This window comes from Mobula hypostoma, chromosome 3 (assembly GCF_963921235.1).
Source record: "Mobula hypostoma chromosome 3, sMobHyp1.1, whole genome shotgun sequence".
Taxonomy (NCBI): Eukaryota; Metazoa; Chordata; class Chondrichthyes; order Myliobatiformes; family Myliobatidae; genus Mobula; species Mobula hypostoma.
Genome location: NC_086099.1, coordinates 145,848,568 through 145,872,167, shown reverse-complemented (window position 1 = coordinate 145,872,167; position 23,600 = coordinate 145,848,568). Strand labels below are relative to the sequence as shown.

The window sequence follows — 23,600 nt, the reverse complement described above, 5'->3', positions numbered from 1 at the left end:
AGAACTGAGCACAGTACTCCAAATGGGGTCTGACCAGGGTCCTATATGGCTGCAACATTACATCACGATTGATGAAGGCCAATGCACCGTATGCCTTCTTAACCACAGAGTCAACCTGCATAGCAGCTTTGAGTGTCCTATGGACTCGGACTCCAAGATCCCTCTGATCCTCCACACTGCCAAGAGTCTTACCATTAATGCTATATTCTGCCGTCATATTTGACCTACCAAAATGAACCACCTCACACTTACCTAGGTTAAACTCCATCTGCCACTTCTCAGCCCAGTTTTACATCCTATCAATGTCCCGTTGTAACCTCTGACAGCCCTCCATACTATCCACAACACACCCAACCTTTGTGTCATCAGCAGATTTTCTAAACCATCCCTCCACTTCCTCATCCAGGTCATTTATAAAAATCACAAAGTGTAGGAGTCCCAGAAGAGATCCCTGAGGCACTCCACTGGTGACCGGCCTCCCTTGGAGGGTTAGATTCTCACCCTTGCAGGTACTGAGGTACTGCAGGGCAAGTCATCCACTGGCTCATATTCTCGGACCCATGTGATCTGGTGTCTGGAGGAAGAACCCACAGCAGATGCTCCAGAAAAATGGCCTCACCAATCTTCTCCTTTGACTTTTGCTCTTGCTGAATCCATCAGCAGTGGAGACTCCTCAGGATGGTACGTCTGAGTGGTTGGCTGAGTACTGGAATGGAAGCGCTGGCAATAGGTTTCTGCCGAGATATCAGATTTAGCCAGCAGTGCCCTGTTCAGGTCAGGATAATCATTGGACCAGTCTTCAGTCTTCATCCATTGCAGTGAAGGCTTTGAGAGCTTTACCCCTCAGCAGTGGCACTAGCTGACAGGCCCACTCCTCCTCTGGCCATCACCGCGTCCAAGCTATCCTTTTAAAGCTGAGGAGGTAGTTCTCAATATCATCACCTTGTTGATAAGGAGGCATCTTGGGACATTTCCACAACAGAGCAGGAGGATTGAAGGGCTGGCAGATGGGCAGACAGTGACTCAGGCTGGCTGATGGCCTCAATAGACATCTGCAGGGTTTGGAGTTCCTTTCTAAAATCATCATCTCTCCTCCGCTGGGAAGACGGATTTTCCAAGAGGGTTCGAAGGTTGTGCCACTGAAAGGCCCTTCTGCTTCTGGCCTGAGTTTGGTCCTGGGCTGAGGTCAGTGCTGTTTCCAAGGCCTTGGTTTCATTTTTAGCCTCAGACAGCTTCCTGACTTGAGACCGCAATCCCACTCTCCCTTGATTTGAATTCACCCCTTTGCCACTGGCCATTCCACTGCTGCCACCAGATGTTAAATACGTAGGTTAGGACCAAAGAAAAAACAGCTGGAGTCGCTTAGCACTTTAGTGCAAGGGTGTTTATTAGATGCGTCAAAAATCAAACTTACAAAAAATTAGCAAAAATAGTGAAAAGATAAATTGTAATATTGGTGTGAATAGGACACCGCTGCAGATTGAACAACCACGTTTATTCAACAGACTTTCATTTTTACCTCTCTACGTCCCAACGTCAGACGCACTCTGACGCTACGAATACTCACAAAGTATATTACATCCCCGTTCTCAAGACTTTTTTTTACAACACTGTGAATTACCAAAACAATGCCTCTAGGTATGCCCTGCTTACAGTGCAACAACCATGACATAAACTAAAAAAAATCTTAACTTCTTGTACTGTATTCTGCATTGTATCTTACAATATTAACAGCAGTGTATTTTCTTTTACTAACGTAGACTAATAAACCTTTTATTTCACACCTTGGAACTTATAACATGTGTGACTTTGCCTCAAACTGTGTGAGACTGTATGTATGTCAAGTCTCTGTATTGAGCTGGAAGTTTGACTTGTCTCCCAGACCGTGTGTGATACAACTGTGACTGTGCTTGTCCTTCATCAGGGTCAGTCTCTCTAGTGACCTCTGTGTCTTTGCAGTCTGCATCACTCTTGGTGTCGTTTGTTTCCATGTCTGTATCTGTGGAAACGTCCTGTGCATCTGTACGTGGAAACTCCCTCTCGCCTGTCTTCAGCAGATGCTTCCTGTTCCTCCTGTAGACTCTTCCATCCGATGTGCGAACTATGAAGGATCTTGGTTGCTGATGTCTGTTTACAACCACAGCTGGTTGCCAAATGTCTCCTCTCTGTATTCTGACATTTTCACCTGTATGCAGATCTGGCAACCGTCTTGTATGTCTGTTATAGTAGCTTTTTTGCTTTATTTGCTTGTCATGTACTTAAGCATTACCTTCTGGAGTCAGTAGAGATGTGGATGTTGGCAGTTTGGACTTCAGACGACGTCCCATCAACAGCTGCGCAGGAGAGAACCCCACACCCTCAATTGGTGTGTTGCGGTATTCAAGAAGAGCAATGTAAGGGTCACCGTTGCTGCTTTGTGCCTTCTTGAGCATGTTCTTGACAGTTTGTACAGTTCTCTCTGCTTGTTCATTAGACTGAGCGTGCCCTGGACTGGAAGTAACATGTTGAAATTCCCAGCTTTCTGAGAACCCTCTGAACTCACCACTGGCATATTGTGGACCATTGTCACTAACGACAATATCTGGAATACCATGGCTTGCGAATGATGACTTCATTGCGGTAATGGCACCTCGACTGGACGTGTCACTTAAGTTGGTGATCTCCGGATATTTTGAATAGTAGTCCACACAAAGCAGATATTCTGCACCATTGTAGTGAAAGAGATCTGTGCCAATCTTCTCCCATGGTCTTCCTGGTAGTGGGTGGGGAAGCAAAGGCTCTCTTGGATTGCTGTTTTTGTTTTCATTACAAACCGCACACTGAGATACAATGTCCTCTATCTGAGTTGACATGCCTGGCCAATAGAAAATGTCCCTTGCTCTTTCTTTACATTTCACTATCCCCAGGTGTGACTCATGAATTCTGCTGAGCATTTCCTGTCTCATTTGGTTTGGTACGATGAGTTTTGCTGTTTTAAACATTAGTCCTGATGCATAGCTGATTTCCTCTTTAAATGTCCAATATTTCTGCATTTCCTTTGGAACATCTTTTCTTTCTGTTGGCCATCCATTCATTGTAATGTCTCTTAGCATTTGCATTTCAGGATCATCTGCAGTTGCTTTCCTGAACATGTTCAACTTCTCCTCAGAGATGGGTAGCTGAGGTGTAACCCAGTTGACCTCCAGCTCTCTTCCTGGCAACTCTTCCTTTTGCTCTTTGAGGTAAGCAGGGCTCAAAGCATCAGCGATGTACAGTTCTTTTCCTGGCTTATAGGTGACTGTGAGAGTGTACCTCTGTAGCCTGAGAAGCATCCTTTGCAGCCTCATAGGAGCTTGGGGGAGTGGCTTTTTGAAGATGCTCTCAAATGGTTTGTGATCACTCTCAACCTGGATTTCGTTGCCATATACATATTGGTGGAACTTCTCACACCCATAAACAATGGCGAGCAATTCCTTCTCTATTTGAGCATATCGGCATTGACAGCCCACAAGTGCTCGTGATCCATACGCCACAGGCCTCCCATCCTGCAGTATAACAGCTCCTGTTCCCTCCGAACTGGCATCCACAGACATCGTCACCGGTTTATTGACATCATAGACTTGAGTGCTGGTGCATTGGTAGCCAACTGCTTCAATGTGTCAAAACTTTTCTTTTGTTCGTCTTCCCAATGCCATTCAGTGTTGCTCTCTAGTAGCTTTCAGAGTGGAGCGCTGACCTCTGATAAGTTGGGAATGAATTTGGCAAGATACAGTATCATGCCCATGAACCTCAATAGTTCTTGCTTGTCGTTGGGTGGTGCTAGCTGTACCACAGCTCTGACCTTTCCATCATCTGGTTTTAGCCCATCAGCGCTGAGTACACGACCTATGTATCTGCTCTCTGTAGTTCTGATCTTACATTTACTTCTGTTCAGTTTTAGGTTGTACTCACGTGCTCTCTCCAGGAGCTTCCTCAGTCTCTGATCATGTTCCTCAATTGTGTCACCCCATATCAGCAAATCATCAGTGATGTTGACCACCCCATCCAGGTCTTCAATCATTTGTGCCACGGATCTCTGGAATACCTCTGATGCAGAAGAAATCCCAAAGGGTAGTTGCAGGAAACGATATCTCCCTATGGGCGTATTAAAAGTGCATAATTTGGAACTTTTCTCATCCAGCTTGATCTGCCAGAAACCTTGATTTGCGTCTAATACTGAAAAGTATTTCGCATTAGGCATGCGGGAGACAACCTCTTCAACCATGAGCAGCGGATAGTGCTTTCTTTTGAAGGCTTGGTTGAGATCTTGTGGATCCATGTAAATCCTTGTCTTTTTTTCTGTGACCACTGTCACCATACTATTCACCTAGTCGGTCGGTTCTATTTGTCTTGTTATGACCCCCATCTGTTCCATTCTGTGTAGCTCCTCCACTACTTGATCCTAGAGAGCTACTGGAATCTTTCTCAGGGCATGTACGACTGGTGTAATAGTTGGATCAATCTGGATATAATGTTTCCCTGGTAAACATCCTAATCCAGAAAACAAGTCATCAAGGTTTTTGAGAATGTCATTTTTTTTCAACACCATAGATTCACTTCACCAGGCCTAGCTTTGTGCATGTTGCTTTGTCCAGTATTGCTGGAACATGTTGCTGTACTATTTCAAACTCTATCTTGTATTTTTGTCCTTTGTACACACAGGTGAGTGCTTTTTTGCCCAATGGTGCTGTCTTGTGGCCAAAATATGCAACAAGCTTGCAGGTGGATTTTCTCAGTCTAACGCTGATGTCCAGTGAGTTGAATGTTTCTGCTGACATTACATTGCACTTTGCCCCAGTGTCAAGCTTAAATGTCACCTTCCTCCTGTTTATTATCAGATCTTGAGTCCAATCATCTTCATCCTCCATCTCTGCATTGTCAATATTCTTGATGCATACCTCCTGTTCCACTTCCACTGTGCCAATGAACATGTCACTGTTGCCCTCACTCTGTTCCACAGCATGCATTTTCCTTGCGTGCTCCTTTGATTTGCACATCTTTGCAAAGTGATTTCTTTTCTGGCATAATTTGCATGTCTGACCAAAGGCTGGACATTTTCTGTATCCATGCTTATAACCACATCTGTTGCAGTTAACTTCCTTTTGATCATCCTGTGGAGCTGGCTTTGTCCTACTCTTGTTAGTTTTCACAGTTTTTATTTTGTGCATTTCAATCTCTTCATTGAGCACTTTAACCTGACTTGATGTGATCTCGCTGGCACGGCAAACATCAATTGCCTTTTCTAATGTAAGATCCGCCTCTCTCAATAGCCTGCCTCTCACTTGATCATCTCGTGTGCCACATACAATCCTGTTATGTATTAAAGAGTCATGCAGTTGTCCGAACTCACAGTCTTTTGCCTTGTTCTTCAAATCTGTTACATAGGCGTCTATGGTCTCTGTTGGTCCTTGAGCCCTTGTGAAAAACATATGTCGGATGTACAGTAGATTTTTTCTCGGTTCGCTGTAATCTTGAAACTTTTTCTTCAACGCTTCAATTTTATCTTGCTCATCATCTTGGAAGACAAACGTGTTGCAAACCTTTATTGCCTCTTCCCCTGCCACATGCAGAAAAGTAGCACATTGCACTTTCTCCGTCTTTTCAGCTACGCCGCTAGCGGTGCAAAACAGCTCAGACTTCTGGATCCATATTTTCCAGTTCTCAGCAAGATGACCTTGTAGGCTTAAACTTGACGCTGGCTGTAACTGTGACATTTTTACGTGTCTTCTCTTCCTTTTTTTTCGCGATTTCTTCTGACACCATGTAATATTGACGTGACTCGGACACTGCTGTAGATTGAACAAACACGTTTATTCAATAGACTTCCATTTTCACCTTTCTACGTCCTGGCATCATACACACTCTGATGCTACGAATACTCATACAATACATTACAAAATGTCAATATTTACAAAAAGGTATCTACTAGAAAACACAAAATAGCTCCATTTTTATTCTTGTCCAGTGTGAAAGTTCATTCAGTCTCTCTCTCTCTCTCACACACACACACACAGGGCAATGAGCTCCTTTTATTTGACACTAGGACATACCATCTTTAATTACCAACAGAGAGATATTAAGACTACACATGAATTAAAATTTGATGCACCCACAATGCAACTGCAAAATAAACAAAAGTATCTCCCTTAAATACAGTATACAAACAATGTATACACATTTACACATCCTCTTTACTAAAGAAAGTGAATATTCCACTGTGTATGGTGGGAAAGGCACCATAATTTCTTACTTCTGACAGAAGCTTCCTTCTGTCCCAGGATACCGACGGACTTCTACCGCTGTACCATTGAGAGCATACTCACTAACTGCATCTCAGTACTCTGAATGCACGTAGCAATGTGGTGGGAAAATAGTGGGCTAATTATGAGAATATGCCGGGGAACACAATGTGTACATTCACCGCAACAACAGCAGAATGACAAGACAATGTGTGCAAGTGGATGCGCGTGTGTAAGGAGTGCATTTACCGAGTGTCCTCCATCACACTCCCACATTCCAAAGATGTATGGTTAGGGTTAGTGAGTTGTGGGTGCGCTATTCTGGCACCGGAAGCGTGATGACACTTCTGGGCTGCTCAGAACAATTCGCACTGATTTGATTTGACACAAATGACAAATTTCAATGTGCATGTGACAAACAAAGCTTAATTTTATCATTACCTTTATTCAATTTCAGATCTGTGGTTCAGGCTGTTTGTGTAATTAATTGCAATTTTGTTTTATATGAAACTTGGGAAGATTATTTAGTTTGGAAAGAGGTCATGGTAATTAGTAAGAAGTGCTGTCAGGAGAACAAAATAAACTCTGCAGAATGGAATGACTTGGCAAGGCTGTAGTAAAGTTACAACAAGGTCGGCAATTAGCCAGAATACTAAATGCAAGAATTGTTTATGGCAGCATGGAGATGTACCTGGTTTCTGCTCCCAAAATAACGCAGATGCTAGAAATCCAGAGCAAAAAAGCAAATGCCTGGAGGAACTCAGTGGGTCAAGCAGCATTAGTGGCGGGAAATGTCCAGTCGAAATTTCAAGTCAAGACCCTTCATCTGGACTCAAAGAGTGTATATTTACTGTTAGGCCACCCTATTTTATACTAATTATTTTGTCAGGTACCATCTATGTCAAATGGTAACATAATGGAAATCAAAAAAATTGCAGATGATGGAAAACTATCATAAAAACCAGAAAACACTGGGAACACTCCACAGATCAGGCAGAGAAGTAGAGGTTTTCGGGTCCAAACCCTTCATTAAAAACTGGAAAAGAGAGAATTTGTAGAGAAAGGGATGGATGAAACAGAGAGAATATACTGTAATTAACAGATAATATCAGGGTTTCTGGGGGTGGGGTGATTCTCCTAAAATATAAATGAAGTCATCCAGCTGATAGTCTCATTGAGGGCAATCAGAGAGGGAGAGAGGATCTGAACAAAGGTTAGGCAACTGGAGAGATGCGAAGGAAGGTAAATGTAACAAGTGCAGATGTAGGACATTCCCTGCAGAACTGCCTACAGAACCAATGTTACTGGTAACCTGCCCAGTTCTAATAAGGCTAGAGAAAGCAAGTTACTGAAACTGTTGTATCTGCTATCAAATCTAGAATGTGCCCAGAGAGAAGATGGGAAACTGTTCCATAAATTTACTTTATAACAGGAAAAGAATAGGGGTGGGAGTGGAATGGGGAATTAAAATGGTACTCAATAAAAAGTCCAGGGTCATTCTGTGAATTGAACACGGGTGCTCTGAAATGTGTCACCCAAACTGCATTCTCCATTGCAAACACTAAATGTAGTTGGAAGAAGAGTGAAGACATGGGGAGTAATTCAAAGTAATGAAGAAAAAATGTTTCTGCTGAAATTATCTGATTATGGGATGATATGTAAAGAAATTTCAGGGAGAAGCAAAGAAAAGAGCAAACACATTTCTTACACTACATGATTGGCTAGACTCACCAAAAAAAAACAAACTTTGTGCCCAGTGACTTTACTTTCGGTATATAATGATCAAGCAAAATCTTGTAAAGGAATCAGCTTCACATTAGTATTGCATAACTAAAGGAACTTTCAGATGATTAAATGGTTGACACTCTAAGAAACACAATGCAATTTTGCAATCAATTATTCACTATCAGGCAAGAGCAAGATTGCATTGAATAAGATTAAAAACAGGGACTCTATTTGTACGATTAACTATCAAACCTAAAAAAAATACCATCATTCCAACAGCAACTCAGAAAACCACAATGCTAAGAGTAACGCTACTGCAGTCAGTAACAAACAAAGTAAACATACTCACTTTCCATCAAGAGAAATATCCAGCCCACTGGGAAAACTAAGTCCTTTTGCAACTTCCTTTACTTCAGTCAGACAATGGAGCCCCAGGAATAGCCAAAAAAAATCTCTAAGATTCTCAAGTAAAAATTAGAGTAATAATGGTCATTGTTGGCATAGAAACTCTGAGAGCCCACTGCTATGATATCATTCACACTAGAAGAGTAAAAGAAAAGGAAGTCTATGAATAATTGAAAATCTTTTCTTTTGTACCACATTGCTTTTGTAATATTTTGTATGTTAATCTGCAAACTTCTCCCAAGAACCTATTACAATGCCATGTCCACATTGTTACAAGGACTGCTGAGATGTGCAGGAGAGGAACAGATATTAGAACCCTCTATTCTACTAACGTTTTAAGTGTTGCCAATGGACATCATTTATAGAATATGTTCTGCTTATGTCAAAATATTCAAAAGATGTCCATTACTTTGCACCCAATTAGAATTAATCACACTTTAAATTTGATAATTAATTTGGAGAATAAATGAAAATATAAAACAACAAATTAAAGATAAAGCATTTTTAATGATGCAGTTAAGAACAGAGCTATTTTTTCCTTATCTAGTAATAAAAGATACTCTTTGCAACCTTGGTCATGAGTTCTCCAAACACTGTCCAGCCTCCCTCCTGTCTACTACCTGTGCTCCTCCTTAAATCAAGTGGAATTCACTTTATTGTCACATGTATGGAGATACAGTGAAAATCTTGTCTTGCATACTGCTCACACAGTGCATGGAGGTAAAAGTAAAACAGTTACAATGAAGAATAAAGTATAAGCGTTATAGATAAAGTGCAGTGCAGATAAACAATAAGGTGTAAGATCATAAAAAGGTAGAATCTGAGGTCAAGAATCATCTTATGGCACTAGAAGACATTGTATTAACAGCAGGGTAGAAGATGACCTTCCATGTGCTTTCATACTTTTCTATCTTCAACCTGATGGAAGAGGACAAAAGAGAGAATGTCCAAAGTGGGTGTGGTAAACCATGTATATATGTTGTAACTGGGTTAACTGTCTGGACACGCCTCTCTGCTGACTGCCCCTGTGGCTCCTCCCACAGATCCCTGAATAAAGGTGTTTCGCATTGCCCCTCCCCCTCAGTCCGGGGGCAGACACTCACTGTGGAGGTCGTATTGTACAGCGAATAAAAGCTTTTCAGTATTTTACCAAACCTCAGTCTTTTGGAGTAATTGAAGGTGCTTCAATTTTAATCGCTGTAAATTTTATAGCATGGAACACCCTCTGAGACCTGACAAGTTAGACCTTGATCTACAAACTCCTGAAGCTGGAAACGCTTTCGAACTCTGGCTGGCTTGCTTCGAAACGTACCTGGAGGAGATTAAAGTGACCGACCGTGTAGCGAAGCACAGAGTTCTACTCTCCAGGTTCAGTCCACGGGTCTATTTGCTGATCAGAGACCAGCCGAGCTACAACGGCGTGATGAGCGCCCTCAAAGGACAATACCTGCGGCCAATAAACAGCGTCTACACGCAACACCGCTTAGCAACACGGCAACAACAGCCTGGGGAATCAAGTGCTGAGTTCGTCCAGGCCCTACGGACACTCGTGCGAGCCTGCAATTGCCAGGAGCTGACGGCGGCGCAGCATGCAAAGCTCCTAGTGAGAGACGCCTTCGTCATGGGGACCAGGTCAGTGTACGTGCACCAGCGGCTGTTGGAAAAAGCCAATCTTACCTTAAGTTCGGCGATCGAACTGCCCGACACGCTGGAGGCCGCTCTACACAACTCTGAGGCTCTCCAGGCATGCGATCCCCCAACGGCTTCGTGGGCGCCGCAGACCTCGCAACCCGCCTGCGGTTCGACGTCAGCTGCTGCCAGTCGTGAGTCCGCGAAGTGCTACTTCTGCGGACTGGAGAAGCACCCCCGGAAACGCTGCGCGGCTCGACAAGCTATCTGCTCCAGCTGCGGAAAGAAGGGCCACTTCGCCAAGGTCTGTAAGTCAAAACCGCGAGCGGGATCGAGCAGCGCTGCGTGCGAGATGTGGGGGTCGCCATCTTGCCTGCACGCTGCCACCACGTGTGAGACATGGGGGCGGCTATCTTGGTCGGTGCCACCTCCCACCGCCTACGACCAACGGGTGCTCACGGGGCACCCCACCGCGCCGAACCAAGGCAGCTATCCCACCCTGGCTTCCGTGACCCTCGACCAAAGCGCTCCCCACCACCTCTCAAGGTGAGTGATGGACATCCTGGTGGAGGGGCGCAGGACAAGCTGCCTGTTTGACACGGGCAGCACGGAGAGTTTTATCCACCCGGACGCGGTGCAGCATTGCGGACTCGTGATACAGCCGGTAAGTCGGAGGGTCACCATGGCCTCCGGGTCGCATACAACAGACATCCGGGGGGTTGTGTAGCAACGCTAGTGGTGCAGGGCACAGAATATCAGGACTTTAAGTTACTGGTCTTGCCTCAACTGTGTGCCCCTGTGCTGTTGGGGTTGGACTTCCAGAGCCACCTGAAAAGCGTGACAATGAAGTATGATGGGCCCCTCCCGCCAATTACTGTCATAAATCCCCAGTTTTGTAGAGATATGTCACGTACCCCACCACTGACCACACACACACACCGACACGCACATCCCACCCAACACCATGCCAACTGCCGCACTACCGACACCACTTGCGGCCTCTCCACCCTCAGGATCCCTCCCCCACTGCTGTTCGCCAACCTGACCCCCGACTGTAAACCTGTGGCAACTAAAAGCAGGAGGTACAGCGTGGGGGACAGAGCTTTCATTAAGTCGGAGGTGCAGCGGCTGCTCAGGGACGGGGTCATTGAGGCAAGCACAAGTCCTTGGAGGGCGCAGGTGGTGGTTGTTCGGAACGGGGAGAAGAATAGGATGGTCGTGTACTATAGCCAGACCATCAATAGGTTCACGCAGCTCGACGCGTACTCTCTACCCCGCATCGCGGATATGGTCAATCAGATAGCACAGTACAAGGTGTACTCGACCATAGACCTAAAATCCGCTTACCATCAGCTCCCCATCTGCCGGGAGGACCGCCCTTACATTGCCTTCGGGGCAGACGGCAGGCTTTATCAATTCCTGCGCATCCCCTTCGATGTCATGAATGGTGTATCTGTCTTCCAGAGGGCAATGGACCGGATGGTGGACCAGTGCCAACTGAAGGCCACGTTCCCATATCTGGATAACATCACCATCTGCGGTCACGACCGGCAGGATCACGACAACAACCTCCAAAAATTTCTCCAAGCAGCCAAAGCTTTCAATCTCATCTATGACAAGGACAAGTGTGTATTTGGGACCACCTGACTTTCTATCCTTAGGTGTGTCGTGGAGAATGGAGTCATTGGCCCTGACCCCGACCCCGGTATGCACCCCCTGTTGGAACTCCCTCTTCCCAATACCCTCAGAGCCCTCAAAAGGTGCCTGGGCTCCTTTTCATATTACGCCCAATGGGTCTCTAACTATGCAGACAAGGCCCACCCCCGGTCAAGTCCACCACATTCCCCCTCTCAGCCAAGGCCCACACGGCCTTCAGCCGCATAAAAGGGGACATTGCCAAAGCAGCAATGCATGCGGTGGATGAGGCCATTTCCTTCCAAGTAGAGAGTGACGCCTTCGACTTTGCGCTGGCTGCTACCCTCAAACAGGCAGGAAGACCAATGGCGTTCTTCTCCCGTACCCTTCAAGGACCTGAAATTCGGCACTCTGCGGTAGAGAAAGAGGCCCAGGCCATAGTGGAAGCTATAAGGCACTGGAGGCACTATCTTGCCGGCAAAAGGTTCACCCTGCTAACTGACCAGCGCTCAGTCGCGTTCATGTTTAATAATCAGTAGCGGAGCAAAATCAAAAATGATAAAATTCTGAGGTGGAGTATCGAACTCTCCACCTACAACTATGACATCATGTACAGGCTTGGGAAGCTCAACGAGCCCTCCGATGCCCTAACCTGGGGAACATGCGCTGGCGCGCAGATCGATCGGCTATACGCCCTACATGTAGACCTTTGCCACCCGGGAGTCACCCGGCTTTTCCACTTCGTGAAAGCCCGGGACCTGCCTTACTCCCTTGAGGAGATCAGGATGATGACCAGGGACTGCCAAGTCTGCGCAGAGTGCAAACCACACTTCTACTGACCCGAAAAGGCACAACTCATCAACTCATCATGATCAAGCCACTCATGAACCCCTCATGAGCGACTCTTTTCTTTTCCCAGAAAGTTGACCACTGGAACCACCCTACCAACTTGGCTGACGTCCCCGGGGCCAGTGCTACTCCGGAAACATGTGAGGAGCAATAAATACTCCCCGATGGTCGAGAGGGTTCACTTACTTCAAGCAAACCCCAGTATGCCTACGTGGTTTTACCTGATGGGCGGGAGGACACGGTCTCCATCCGCGACCTGGCGCCCGCAGGAGCATCAGACCCCTACCCTGAACACTCCGTGGTGACTATTAACCCCGTACCCACCGATATATATACCCACGAGACACCACGCACTCCAAGCCCTACACAGACACCACACGACACTCCCATACAGGGCATGATGCACACGCATGAGGGATTACCAACACCTAACGTGCTGGCGCCTCAGGTCAGGCCGGAGCCAGCACAACCGCCATCTCCGTTGCAATCACCAACAGTGCTACGTAGGTCACAGCGACGGACTCGACCGCCTGATAGACTTGACCCGTAAATATACTTGTTTTAAATATTGTCTGTCACTTCACCCCGCGGGACTCTTTTTCAAAAAAGGAGGGGTGAATCTGGTAAACCATGTATATGTTGTAACTCGGTTACCTGTCTGGACACACCCCTCTGCTGACTGCCCCTCCCACAGAGTCCTGTATAAAGGTGTTCGCCTTGCCCCTCCCCCTCCGTCCGGGGGCAGACACTCACTGTGGAGGTCGTATTATACAGCGAATAAAAGCCTTTCAGTATTTTACCCAACTTCAGTCTTTTGGAGTAATTGGAGGTGCTTCAGTAGGTGGGGTATTTGATTATGCTGACCACTTTACTGAGGTAGTGAGTGTCTGCTACCATCAGGCAGGAGGTACAGATGCCTTAGGTTCCACACAACCAGGTTCAGGAACAGATATTACCTTACAACCAGACTCCTAAACCGGCATAGTTAATTTCATTCAACACTACTCTGAACTGATTCTATGACAGACAGACTCACACTAGGGACTACATACAGCACATATTGTAAGTCGTGCTGCTGGAGCTGACAGTCCTATGGGAAGATAGCTTGGAAGAGGCCTTTGAAAGGAAGCTCTCCAAGTATGCAGGACTGGTCAGCAACTGTCAGCAGGCTGGATGGAGAGCGAGGTGTCTCCCAGTGGAGGTTGGTTGTAGGGGATTCGTAGCCCGTTCCTTAGTTAGAGCTTTCAGCATTTTGGGCATCGAGGGAGAGAGGAAGAGGAGAGCCATCCGCAGTACCACCGATGCGGCAGAGAGGGCCTCAAGATGGCTGTGGCTTAAAAGAGGGGAGCCATGGAGTCATAAGTAGCTAGCCATCTGGACACAAGCTGGGGTCTGATTGGCCCCGGCTGGGTCACCTGGAGGAGGTTGTATGATGTTGAAAGACCCGAAACACCCGATGATTCCAGGAACATCACTGAAGATGTGTCCAGAAGCATCAATAGATGTGTGTACACAGCAGTCAGTATTACATTTTCTGCACAGATTATCTTCTTTTGCACTTGGGTTGCTTGTTAGTCAGTGTCCTTCTACATATAGTTTTTCATAAAATTTTATTGTATTTCCCTTTTTCCCTGTAAATACCTGGAAGATGAAATGCCTGCAACAAGGTTCAAAGTAGAAGTTATTATCACATACATGTCACCACATACAACCCTGAGATTCTTTTTTCCTTCAAGCATACTCAGCAAATTTATAGAATAGTAACTATAAACAGGATCAATCGAAGAGCAAATAGAGCGTAAAAGATAGCAAACTGTGCAAATGCACTAGATAATGAGAAATGCTGTTGTGTTTTTTTTGCAATTATATTGATATGATGGGTCCAGGACAGGACCTCTGAGAGAGTGACACACATTACATATACATTCATATATTCTCATTTGACCATAAAGTTACATTGAAATTTGAACTTGAGAAGTATAGACTGTTATGTACTCTGTTACGTACCCCGTAACTGGGTTGCCAAACCAGCAGAAATGGATCACTCAGTTGGAGTCTGGAGTACTAGAACTAAGAAAGTTTTATTAAAGAAACAAGCAACACAGTAATCGAAAGGATAATAAATGCAACAGTTCAGCAATGATAACCACACATGTGCACAGAATTAAGATAACAGCATCAATCAAGCTCTATCGTTGTCTAGGGGTAAATGACCAAATTTCAAAGTGACTCAAAGTTCAGTCCAGTTTAGTAGTTCAGTTCGCAGTAATCGTTGCCATGGCGATGGACAACGTGGGGGAAGAGAGAGAGAGAGAGAGAACAGGAACAACTGATCATTCAGACACGGCTTCACTCACAGCCCCACGATATGGCTCACAAGCAACTTTTGGGCGGGTCCTTGGTGATGTCACCTGAGGTCACCGACTGTGACCCCTCCTCCAGATGCGGTCGATCCTCTGCAGTGAACCCGGCACCCAGGCAAGGGCGGACACACACCGGGTTCCCGCTGATCGTACCTTTCCACCCTGGCCGTTGTCTGGTACTTCCCACCGACTCGTGAGAAGCATACCGCTTCCAGGGTCTCGTTACCTCGGGTGGCGTGTGTGTGTGTGTCGTAGCGAACCGGTCCCTTTTTATCCCCCTGCTGGGGTATCGCCTGTCCATCACTTCAAACAGTTCAAGGTTCAAAGGGGGGAGCTGCTCCAGACAGCTCTCTCTTCCACGTCCCTTCATTACACATCTCCAGACGCTGCTCCATTGTTCCTTATCTCTCCTTCCCCTGAGGGCAGGTGGCAGACCACTTGCTGATGTCACTGATGCTAACCCAGGCCAGCAAACATCTTAATTTTATGTGTATTCTCGTCACACTTCCCCCCTTTTAAGGATTTTTACCGGGAGGTAAAAATTACAAACATGACTACATTATTTGATACACACACAAATATACATCTTTATCAGTTATTTGGCTAACACAGCGAGTTTGAAACTGTCAACACCTTGACAGACAGTCATCACATTTTCTGTTCCTTTTACACGTGTTATTAATAATCCCCTAGACCAGGCTCCAACTCAGCAAACTTCATAGTGGCCAAAAACACTGATGAATTGCGACCAATGTAACCTCTCATTTGGTTTTGTCCCGGACCACAATAACAAGGGTCGTCCCATTCCGACTCAGTTTTCTCTCGCAAGGGCTTAGTAGGAGGGGGACGGGTATTGACCGCAGAGTTATTGCAAAACTTCCTGCAGTACCCCACCATCTCCAAGAGCCTTCTGAGGGCCCTCTTGTCTGTCGGGGTTGGGAGGTCAGCGATAGCCTGCACTGTAGCTTGCATCGCTGCCAGCTGCCCCTGTGTCACCACAATTCCCAGGTAAGTGACCCTCGTGTGGCCGAATTCATTTTTTTTAAGGTTCGCTATCAAGCTGGCTTCAGACAGCCGTATTAAATTGCCAATACACACCTCTGTGTTCATCAGCCCTTTAGTCACTGAATTACTCATTATATATCGGTGTTCTTTACTAGGCTGCCCTATTGTAACAGACATCACCCAACGTCCCAGTTCTTTGCATTTCCTCGGGACAATCAAACACACGGGTGCGAGTCGTTTAATTACTTCTTCTAAAGATTCGCTTTGTTCGGGGATTAGCCTTCTCCCATCTAATCGATCCCATACTAATCTGTTCAAAATGGTTTTTTCCTCTTATCAGGGGGCCCCTAGCTTCTTTGATTTCCACGCTAACACCGACTAGGTTTGTTAGCATATCAAAAGCCGGTGACCGTCTCAGTTCGCGTCGGTCATGATCAATAACATTCTTCCCCCTGGGCAGCCGGTAAATCTCTTTCATGATTCCACCAACTGTTTCCTCCAGCACCGCAAAATGTCTACCGGGGGGTACCTCGTGGGCCATGTTAAAAACCTCATCCTCATAACTCTTTTGCACCACCCCCCACTCCTCATCTGCGGATACTGTACTTGATTTCCCTTTCTTCCTTAGCACTTCCTCCTCCGCACAATAGCCTACTAGTTCTCTCGTTAAAGCTGTGTCAGAGAGAGCTGTCTCTGCCAAAACCATCAGACCCTCGTCTCGCTCCTGCGTCTGCACAAATTCTTTCCTGGCTACTGCTACGTCCGTCCCAGCTCCCTCACTACCTCTTGTCTCACTACACCCCGTCTCATACAAGGTTGGCAGAAACGTTTCAGCTAAATTCACTATCGCGGGCCCGTGATGAACCTGTGAGTCCATGGGCGGGGCCTCAATGCTGGCAGGCTGACCTGTCAATCTCACGACTGGGAACACGATTCCTCTGGCGATGTCATTACCGAGCAAGACTTCCACGTCTTTCATCAGTAATTCTGACCTCACCCCGATCGTGACTAGTCCAGAGACCAGGTTGCTCTGTAAGTGTATCTGGTGCAAAGGGACTGACTCTGTCCCTTCCCCAACACCTTTGACCTCTACCTCCCCAGTCTGGGTCTCTGAGCTAAACTCTAATACACTCTTCAATATTAGTGACTGACACGCTCCCGTGTCTCTCCAGATCCGCACTGGAACTGGTTTTAACCTCTCCTTCACTGACACCAATCCGGCCGAGATAAACCTCTCGCGCCCTTCCTGGACTTTTTCAGACCTGTCCTTCCCTAGCGGTCGGTTCGCTTAACAGCTCAATACAGCCATTCAACATTGCCGTTTTTCCTTTTCCCGTCTCCTTCTTTGGGGCAAAGCACCTGGACGCAAAGTGTCCGACTTTCCCACAATTATAACAGACGACCCCAGGAGACTTCCTACCAGACTGCTCCCGGTCTACCTTATCCTTTTCACTAGTCCCCGGCTTACTTTCTGACTTTTCCGGCGGACTCTCCCCGCCGTCCTGACTACCCTTCTGGTAGCCTTTACTCGGGGCAAACTTCATTTTATGCGTCAACGCATACTCATCCGCTAACTTAGCAGTTGCGGCTAACGTGGCTGCCTCTTTCTCATCGAGGTAGGGTCTCATACCCTCGGGGACACAACCTTTAAACTGCTCAATCAGGATCAGTTGTAGCAGTCTGTCATAATCCCCCTCTACCCCCTTCGAGGCGCACCAACGCTCACAATATGTTTGCATCTCACGGGCAAACTCCAAATACGTGCGGTCCCACTGTTTCCTCGCATTCCGGAACCTCTGCCGGTATGCCTCCGGGACCAACTCATAAATCCTGAGGATGGCCTCTTTCACCACCTCATACCTCTGGGCATCTTCCGCGGACAAAGCTGAGTAAGCTTGTTGGGCTTTCCCTTTCAGTACACTCTGAAGTAAGACAACCCACTTATCCCTCGGCCAGTCCTGACTTATAGCCACTTTTTCGAAGTGGAGAAAGTACCGATCCACGTCGGTATCGTCAAATGGGGGAACCAGCCTAACCTCCTGGGTCGCCCGGAACCCTCCACCTTGGTTCGGCACGAGCCCCTGCTCGGCCCTTATCTTTAACTTCTCCAGCTCAAATTCCCTTTCCCTCTGTTTCTCCTCTCTCTTCAACTGTCTGTCCCTCTCTTTCTCTTCGTGTTCTAACTGCCGTAGCCGGAACTTGTGCTCGAGTCTCAGTTTATCAAGCTGTACCTGTACCGCGTCTCCAGCAGGTTTTTCAATAGACACCACCCCCAGCTCACCTTGGGGAAATACACCTTTAGATACATAGTGCTCTACAATAGCTCTGTGTATCTCCTCTCTCCTCATTGTCGACTTCACCTTAGCAAGATTCAACCGTTTGGCCACAGCTATCAATTCCGATTTCCTGGCATCCTCTAATGCCTCCAAGGTCGGCGCCTTTATAAATTCCTCAGCCTCCATTTTTGCTGTTTGTCTTTTCTTTCTTTCGGGAATTTTGACCCAATCAATTTACTCCGTCCCAAATTTAGCGTTCAAAATCCCGGACGAGAACCCCACTTATGTTACGTACCCCGTAACTGGGTTGCCAAACCAGCAGAAATGGATCACTCAGTTGGAGTCTGGAGTACTAGAACTAAGAAAGTTTTATTAAAGAAACAAGCAACACAGTAATCGAAAGGATAATAAATGCAACAGTTCAGCAATGATAACCACACATGTGCACAGAATTAAGATAACAGCATCAATCAAGCTCTATCGTTGTCTAGGGGTAAATGACCAAATTTCAAAGTGACTCAAAGTTCAGTCCAGTTTAGTAGTTCAGTTCGCAGTAATCGTTGCCATGGCGATGGACAACGTGGGGGAAGAGAGAGAGAGAGAGAACAGGAACAACTGATCATTCAGACACGGCTTCACTCACAGCCCCACGATATGGCTCACAAGCAACTTTTGGGCGGGTCCTTGGTGATGTCACCTGAGGTCACCGACTGTGACCCCTCCTCCAGATGCGGTCGATCCTCTGCAGTGAACCCGGCACCCAGGCAAGGGCGGACACACACCGGGTTCCCGCTGATCGTACCTTTCCACCCTGGCTGTTGTCTGGTACTTCCCACCGACTCGTGAGAAGCGTACCGCTTCCAGGGTCTCGTTACCTCGGGTGGCGTGTGTGTGTGTCTTAGCGAACCGGTCCCTTTTTATCCCCCTGCTGGGGTATCGCCTGTCCATCACTTCAAACAGTTCAAGGTTCAAAGGGGGGAGCCGCTCCAGACAGCTCTCTCTCCCACGTCCCTTCATTACACATCTCCAGACGCTGCTCCATTGTTCCTTATCTTTCCTTCCCCTGAGGGCAGGTGGCAGACCACTTGCTGATGTCACTGATGCTAACCCAGGCCAGCAAACATCTTAATTTTATGTGTATTCTCGTCACAACTCCTAGAGGTCATATTTTCTATGGAAGAGAGAGAGAGAGAGAGAGAGAGAGAGAGAGAGAGAGGAGAGAGGAGAGAGACAGAGAAGGGGGGAGAGAGAAAGAGAGAGAGAGAGAGAGCGAGTTGTACAACATAAACACCATGTTATTAAGAGAGAGAGCGGTGAAGACTGCTTGGAGTTGGTGTTATGGTTTCTCTGCAGCATGTTTACACTTTGCAAGAACACTGCCAGCTTCTGTGTTCCTTCAGAGAGAGAAGGGAGGAGCTACTTGATGGACAGCTGGTATTCAGCATCCTGAGACAAATAGAAAGTCAGCTGGTAGACAGACAGACACACGATTTTGGACACTGGATGAGCTTTGTTGTGCCCACAGAAAGGTGGGTTTTCAGAGGATCAATTAGTGGCTCTCGTAGTATGAAAAAGGTGTGACAGGTGGTAAGTTATTAGTGTGTTCAACCCTCGCCTGGGTTGATAACTCCAGCACAGAAAACAGTCCCCTTGTTGTGGTCACATTCTGTGACTTCTAAAGGATTTTGGAGGACAACGGGAAGATTGACGGCATCAGCTCACCTGAAGAACTAAACACCTCTCTCTCTCTCTCTCTCTTCATCACTACTCAGTTGAATACCACGAACTGAACTGAACTGAACTATCACTGTAAGACTGTATCCATTTACCCCTAGGCTTGAAGAAGCTTGGTTTCTGTATTTCCACACTTATATTGAATACATTGAAAGTGTGGACACACGGACCAATTGAATAATTACTTTGGTTCTGTCTTCACTAAGGAGGACATAAATAATCTTCCAGAAATAGAAGGGGACAGAGGGTCCAGTGAGATGGAGGAACTGAGCAAAATACATGTTAGTAGGGAAGTGGTGTTAGGTAAATTGGAGGGATTGAAGGCAGATAAATCCCCAGGGCCAGATGGTCTGCATCCTAGAGTGCTTAAGGAAGTAGCCCAAGAAATAGTGGATGCATTAGTGATAATTTTTCAAAACTCGTTAGATTCTGGACTAGTTCCTGAGGATTGGAGGGTGGCTAATGTAACCCCATTTTTTAAAAAAGGAGGGAGAGAGAAACCGGGGAATTATAGACCGGTTAGCCTAACGTCGGTGGTGGGGAAACTGCTGGAGTCAGTTATCAAAGATGTGATAACAGCACATTTGGAAAGCAGTGAAATCATCGGACAAAGTCAGCATGGATTTGTGAAAGGAAAATCATGTCTGACGAATCTCATAGAATTTTTTGAGGATGTAACTAGTAGAGTGGATAGGGGAGAACCAGTGGATGTGGTATATTTGGATTTTCAAAAGGCTTTTGACAAGGTCCCACACAGGAGATTAGTGTGCAAACTGAAAGCACACGGTATTGGGGGTAAGGTATTGATGTGGATGGAGAATTGGTTAGCAGACAGGAAGCAAAGAGTGGGAATAAACGGGACCTTTTCAGAATGGCAGGCGGTGACTAGTGGGGTACCGCAAGGCTCAGTGCTGGGACCCCAGTTGTTTACAATATATATTAATGACTTGGATGAAGGAATTAAATGCAGCATCTCCAAGTTTGCGGATGACACGAAGCTGGGTGGCAGTGTTAGCTGTGAGGAGGATGCTAAGAGGATGCAGAGTGACTTGGATAGGTTGGGTGAGTGGGCAAATTCATGGCAGATGCAATTTAATGTGGATAAATGTGAAGTTATCCACTTTGGTGGCAAAAATAGGAAAACAGATTATTATCTGAATGGTGGCCGATTAGGAAAAGGGGAGGTGCAACGAGACCTGGGTGTCATTATACACCAGTCATTGAAAGTGGGCATGCAGGTACAGCAGGCAGTGAAAAAGGCGAACGGTATGCTGGCATTTATAGCGAGAGGATTCGAGTACAGGAGCAGGGAGGTACTACTGCAGTTGTACAAGGCCTTGGTGAGACCACACCTGGAGTATTGTGTGCAGTTTTGGTCCCCTAATCTGAGGAAAGACATCCTTGCCATAGAGGGAGTACAAAGAAGGTTCACCAGATTGATTCCTGGGATGGCAGGACTTTCATATGAAGAAAGACTGGATGAACTGGGCTTGTACTCGTTGGAATTTAGAAGATTGAGGGGGGATCTGATTGAAACGTATAAAATCCTAAAGGGATTGGACAGGCTAGATGCAGGAAGATTGTCCGATGTTGGGGAAGTCCAGAACAAGGGGTCACAGTTTGAGGATAAAGGGGAAGCCTTTTAGGACCGAGATTAGGAAAAACTTCTTCACACAGAGAGTGGTGAATCTGTGGAATTCTCTGCCACAGGAAACAGTTGAGGCCAGTTCATTGGCTATATTTAAGAGGGAGTTAGATATGGCCCTTGTGGCTACGGGGATCAGGGGGTATGGAGGGAAGGCTGGGGCGGGGTTCTGAGTTGGATGATCAGCCATGATCATAATAAATGGCGGTGCAGGCTCGAAGGGCCGAATGGCCTACTCCTGCACCTATTTTCTATGTTTCTATATATGTATAACCTTTGATAACCTGTTTGATGTATCTGAATTTATAGTACTGCATTGCATATTTACTAATAAATATTATTAGTTAATAGCAATACCAGGCTCCAAAGTGTTTTCTATTTCTGCTGGTTCTTTAACCCGTCACGGGGTATGTGACAAGACAGAGTCCATAGAGGTTTGGCTGGTTCCTGTGGTGTGCTGAACTGTATCTTCAACTCGCTGCTGTTTTTTTTGTCATCATGTGCAGAGTAGTTGTCATATCAAACTACCATACAGTGCCTTGAAAAAGTATTCAGACCCCAACCCTTTATTTGTGACCAAGGATTTTGATCAATTCAGCTGAGAATTTTTATTTGTGAATCACATGCTCCTTTTTTCCCATACAGCCCAAAAAATTGGAAAAATTGTAAAGCATGAAAAACTACAAATTTAAAATCTGAAATGTCAACAATTCAGAAGTAATCACCCCGCTTTGCTCAGTACTTAGTTGAGCCATCTCGTATAGCTATTACAGCCAGTAGTATTTTTTTGGGTGAGTCTCTGTTAGCTTTACACAATGTGATCGAGCAAGACTTGCTCATTCCTCCTTGCAAAATTGCTTAAGCTGTGTCAGGTTAGATGGGAGCAGCAGTGGACAGCAATCTTGAGGTCTTGCCAGAGATGTTCGATCAGCTTAAGGTCAGAACTCTGACTGGGCCACCAAGGACATCAAAATTCTTCATTTAAAGCCATTCCATGGTTGCTCTGGCAGAGTGCTTTGGGTTGTTGTCCTGCTGAATGACGAACTTCCTCCCCAGTTTAAGCTTTCTGGCAGAGGCTAGCTGGTTTTAATCCAGGATCTCTCTGTATTTAGCAGCATTTATTTTCTCATCTATCCTGACCAGATTTCCAGTTCCTGCTGCTGAAAAGCATCCCTATAGTATTATGCTACTTCCACCATACTTTACTGCAGGGATGATGTTACCTGGCTGATGCATAGTATTAGATTTAAACCACATGTCCCGCGAAAAAAAAGCATATCCTTGCCTGTAAAGACTTTGCAACGTATTTCTTAGAAGATACATTAAAGATGCGGTAGAAGGTCTTGCAGTTCGAATCCTGTTCAGATAATCTGGCGGGAATCTTTGCCTATCTGGCCTGGCAGCTGAGGGTTTGAACATGGACCAGTCTACTGACTCAAACAGTTGTGTAGAAGTTCACCTTGTCACAAATGCGGAGCAAGGGTGGACCCAAGTGCAGGACACAGGCACGTTTTGTAGGCTTAACTAAATAGAGTTGATTGATAATTACAAGGAAAGCCATGACACAAGGATAGAACAGAGAGGAATCAAGGAGAGGGCAAAGCGGAAGTGGGAATAAGTGTAATGGACAAGGACTCAGGCCCTGGACTAGGCTGGGACTCAGACCCTGGGCTAGGCTGGGACTCAGGGTCTGGGCTAGGCTGGGACTCAGGCCCTGGACTAGGCTGGGATTCAGGGTCTGGGCTAGGGCTTGGAGCCAGGACTCGGAACACAGACCTCGGAGCCAGGACTTTATACTTGAAACCCCAGAGCTTGAACTTGATACTTGAACCTCGAAGATTGGACTTGATACTTGAACGTCAGGACCCAGACATGGACTTGGTATTTGGAACTCAAACACAGGACAAAGAACACTGAGCCGGGAATCCTCCTTTGACACAGGACGTGGAGCCGGGACTCTTCTTGACACAGGATCAGGGCCCTTCCAGGGTACAGGGCCGTGACCCCTTTTAGACACAGGACATGGATATGGAGACCACACAACGATAGACAGTACTATAACTGGGCCCCAAGTACT

The 23,600-nt window shown here is 46.2% G+C and overlaps 1 protein-coding gene across 1 annotated transcript in view; it reads right to left on the bottom strand.

Moving 5' to 3' along the window:
• The window catches only part of LOC134343749 (serum paraoxonase/arylesterase 2-like), a 66,819-nt gene that overhangs the window by 21,179 nt on the left and 22,040 nt on the right, over nucleotides 1–23,600 (bottom strand). Inside the window, 2 exon segments of the mRNA XM_063042491.1 lie at nucleotides 8,332–8,401; nucleotides 8,404–8,522. Coding sequence (XP_062898561.1) covers nucleotides 8,332–8,401; nucleotides 8,404–8,522 — 189 coding nt within the window.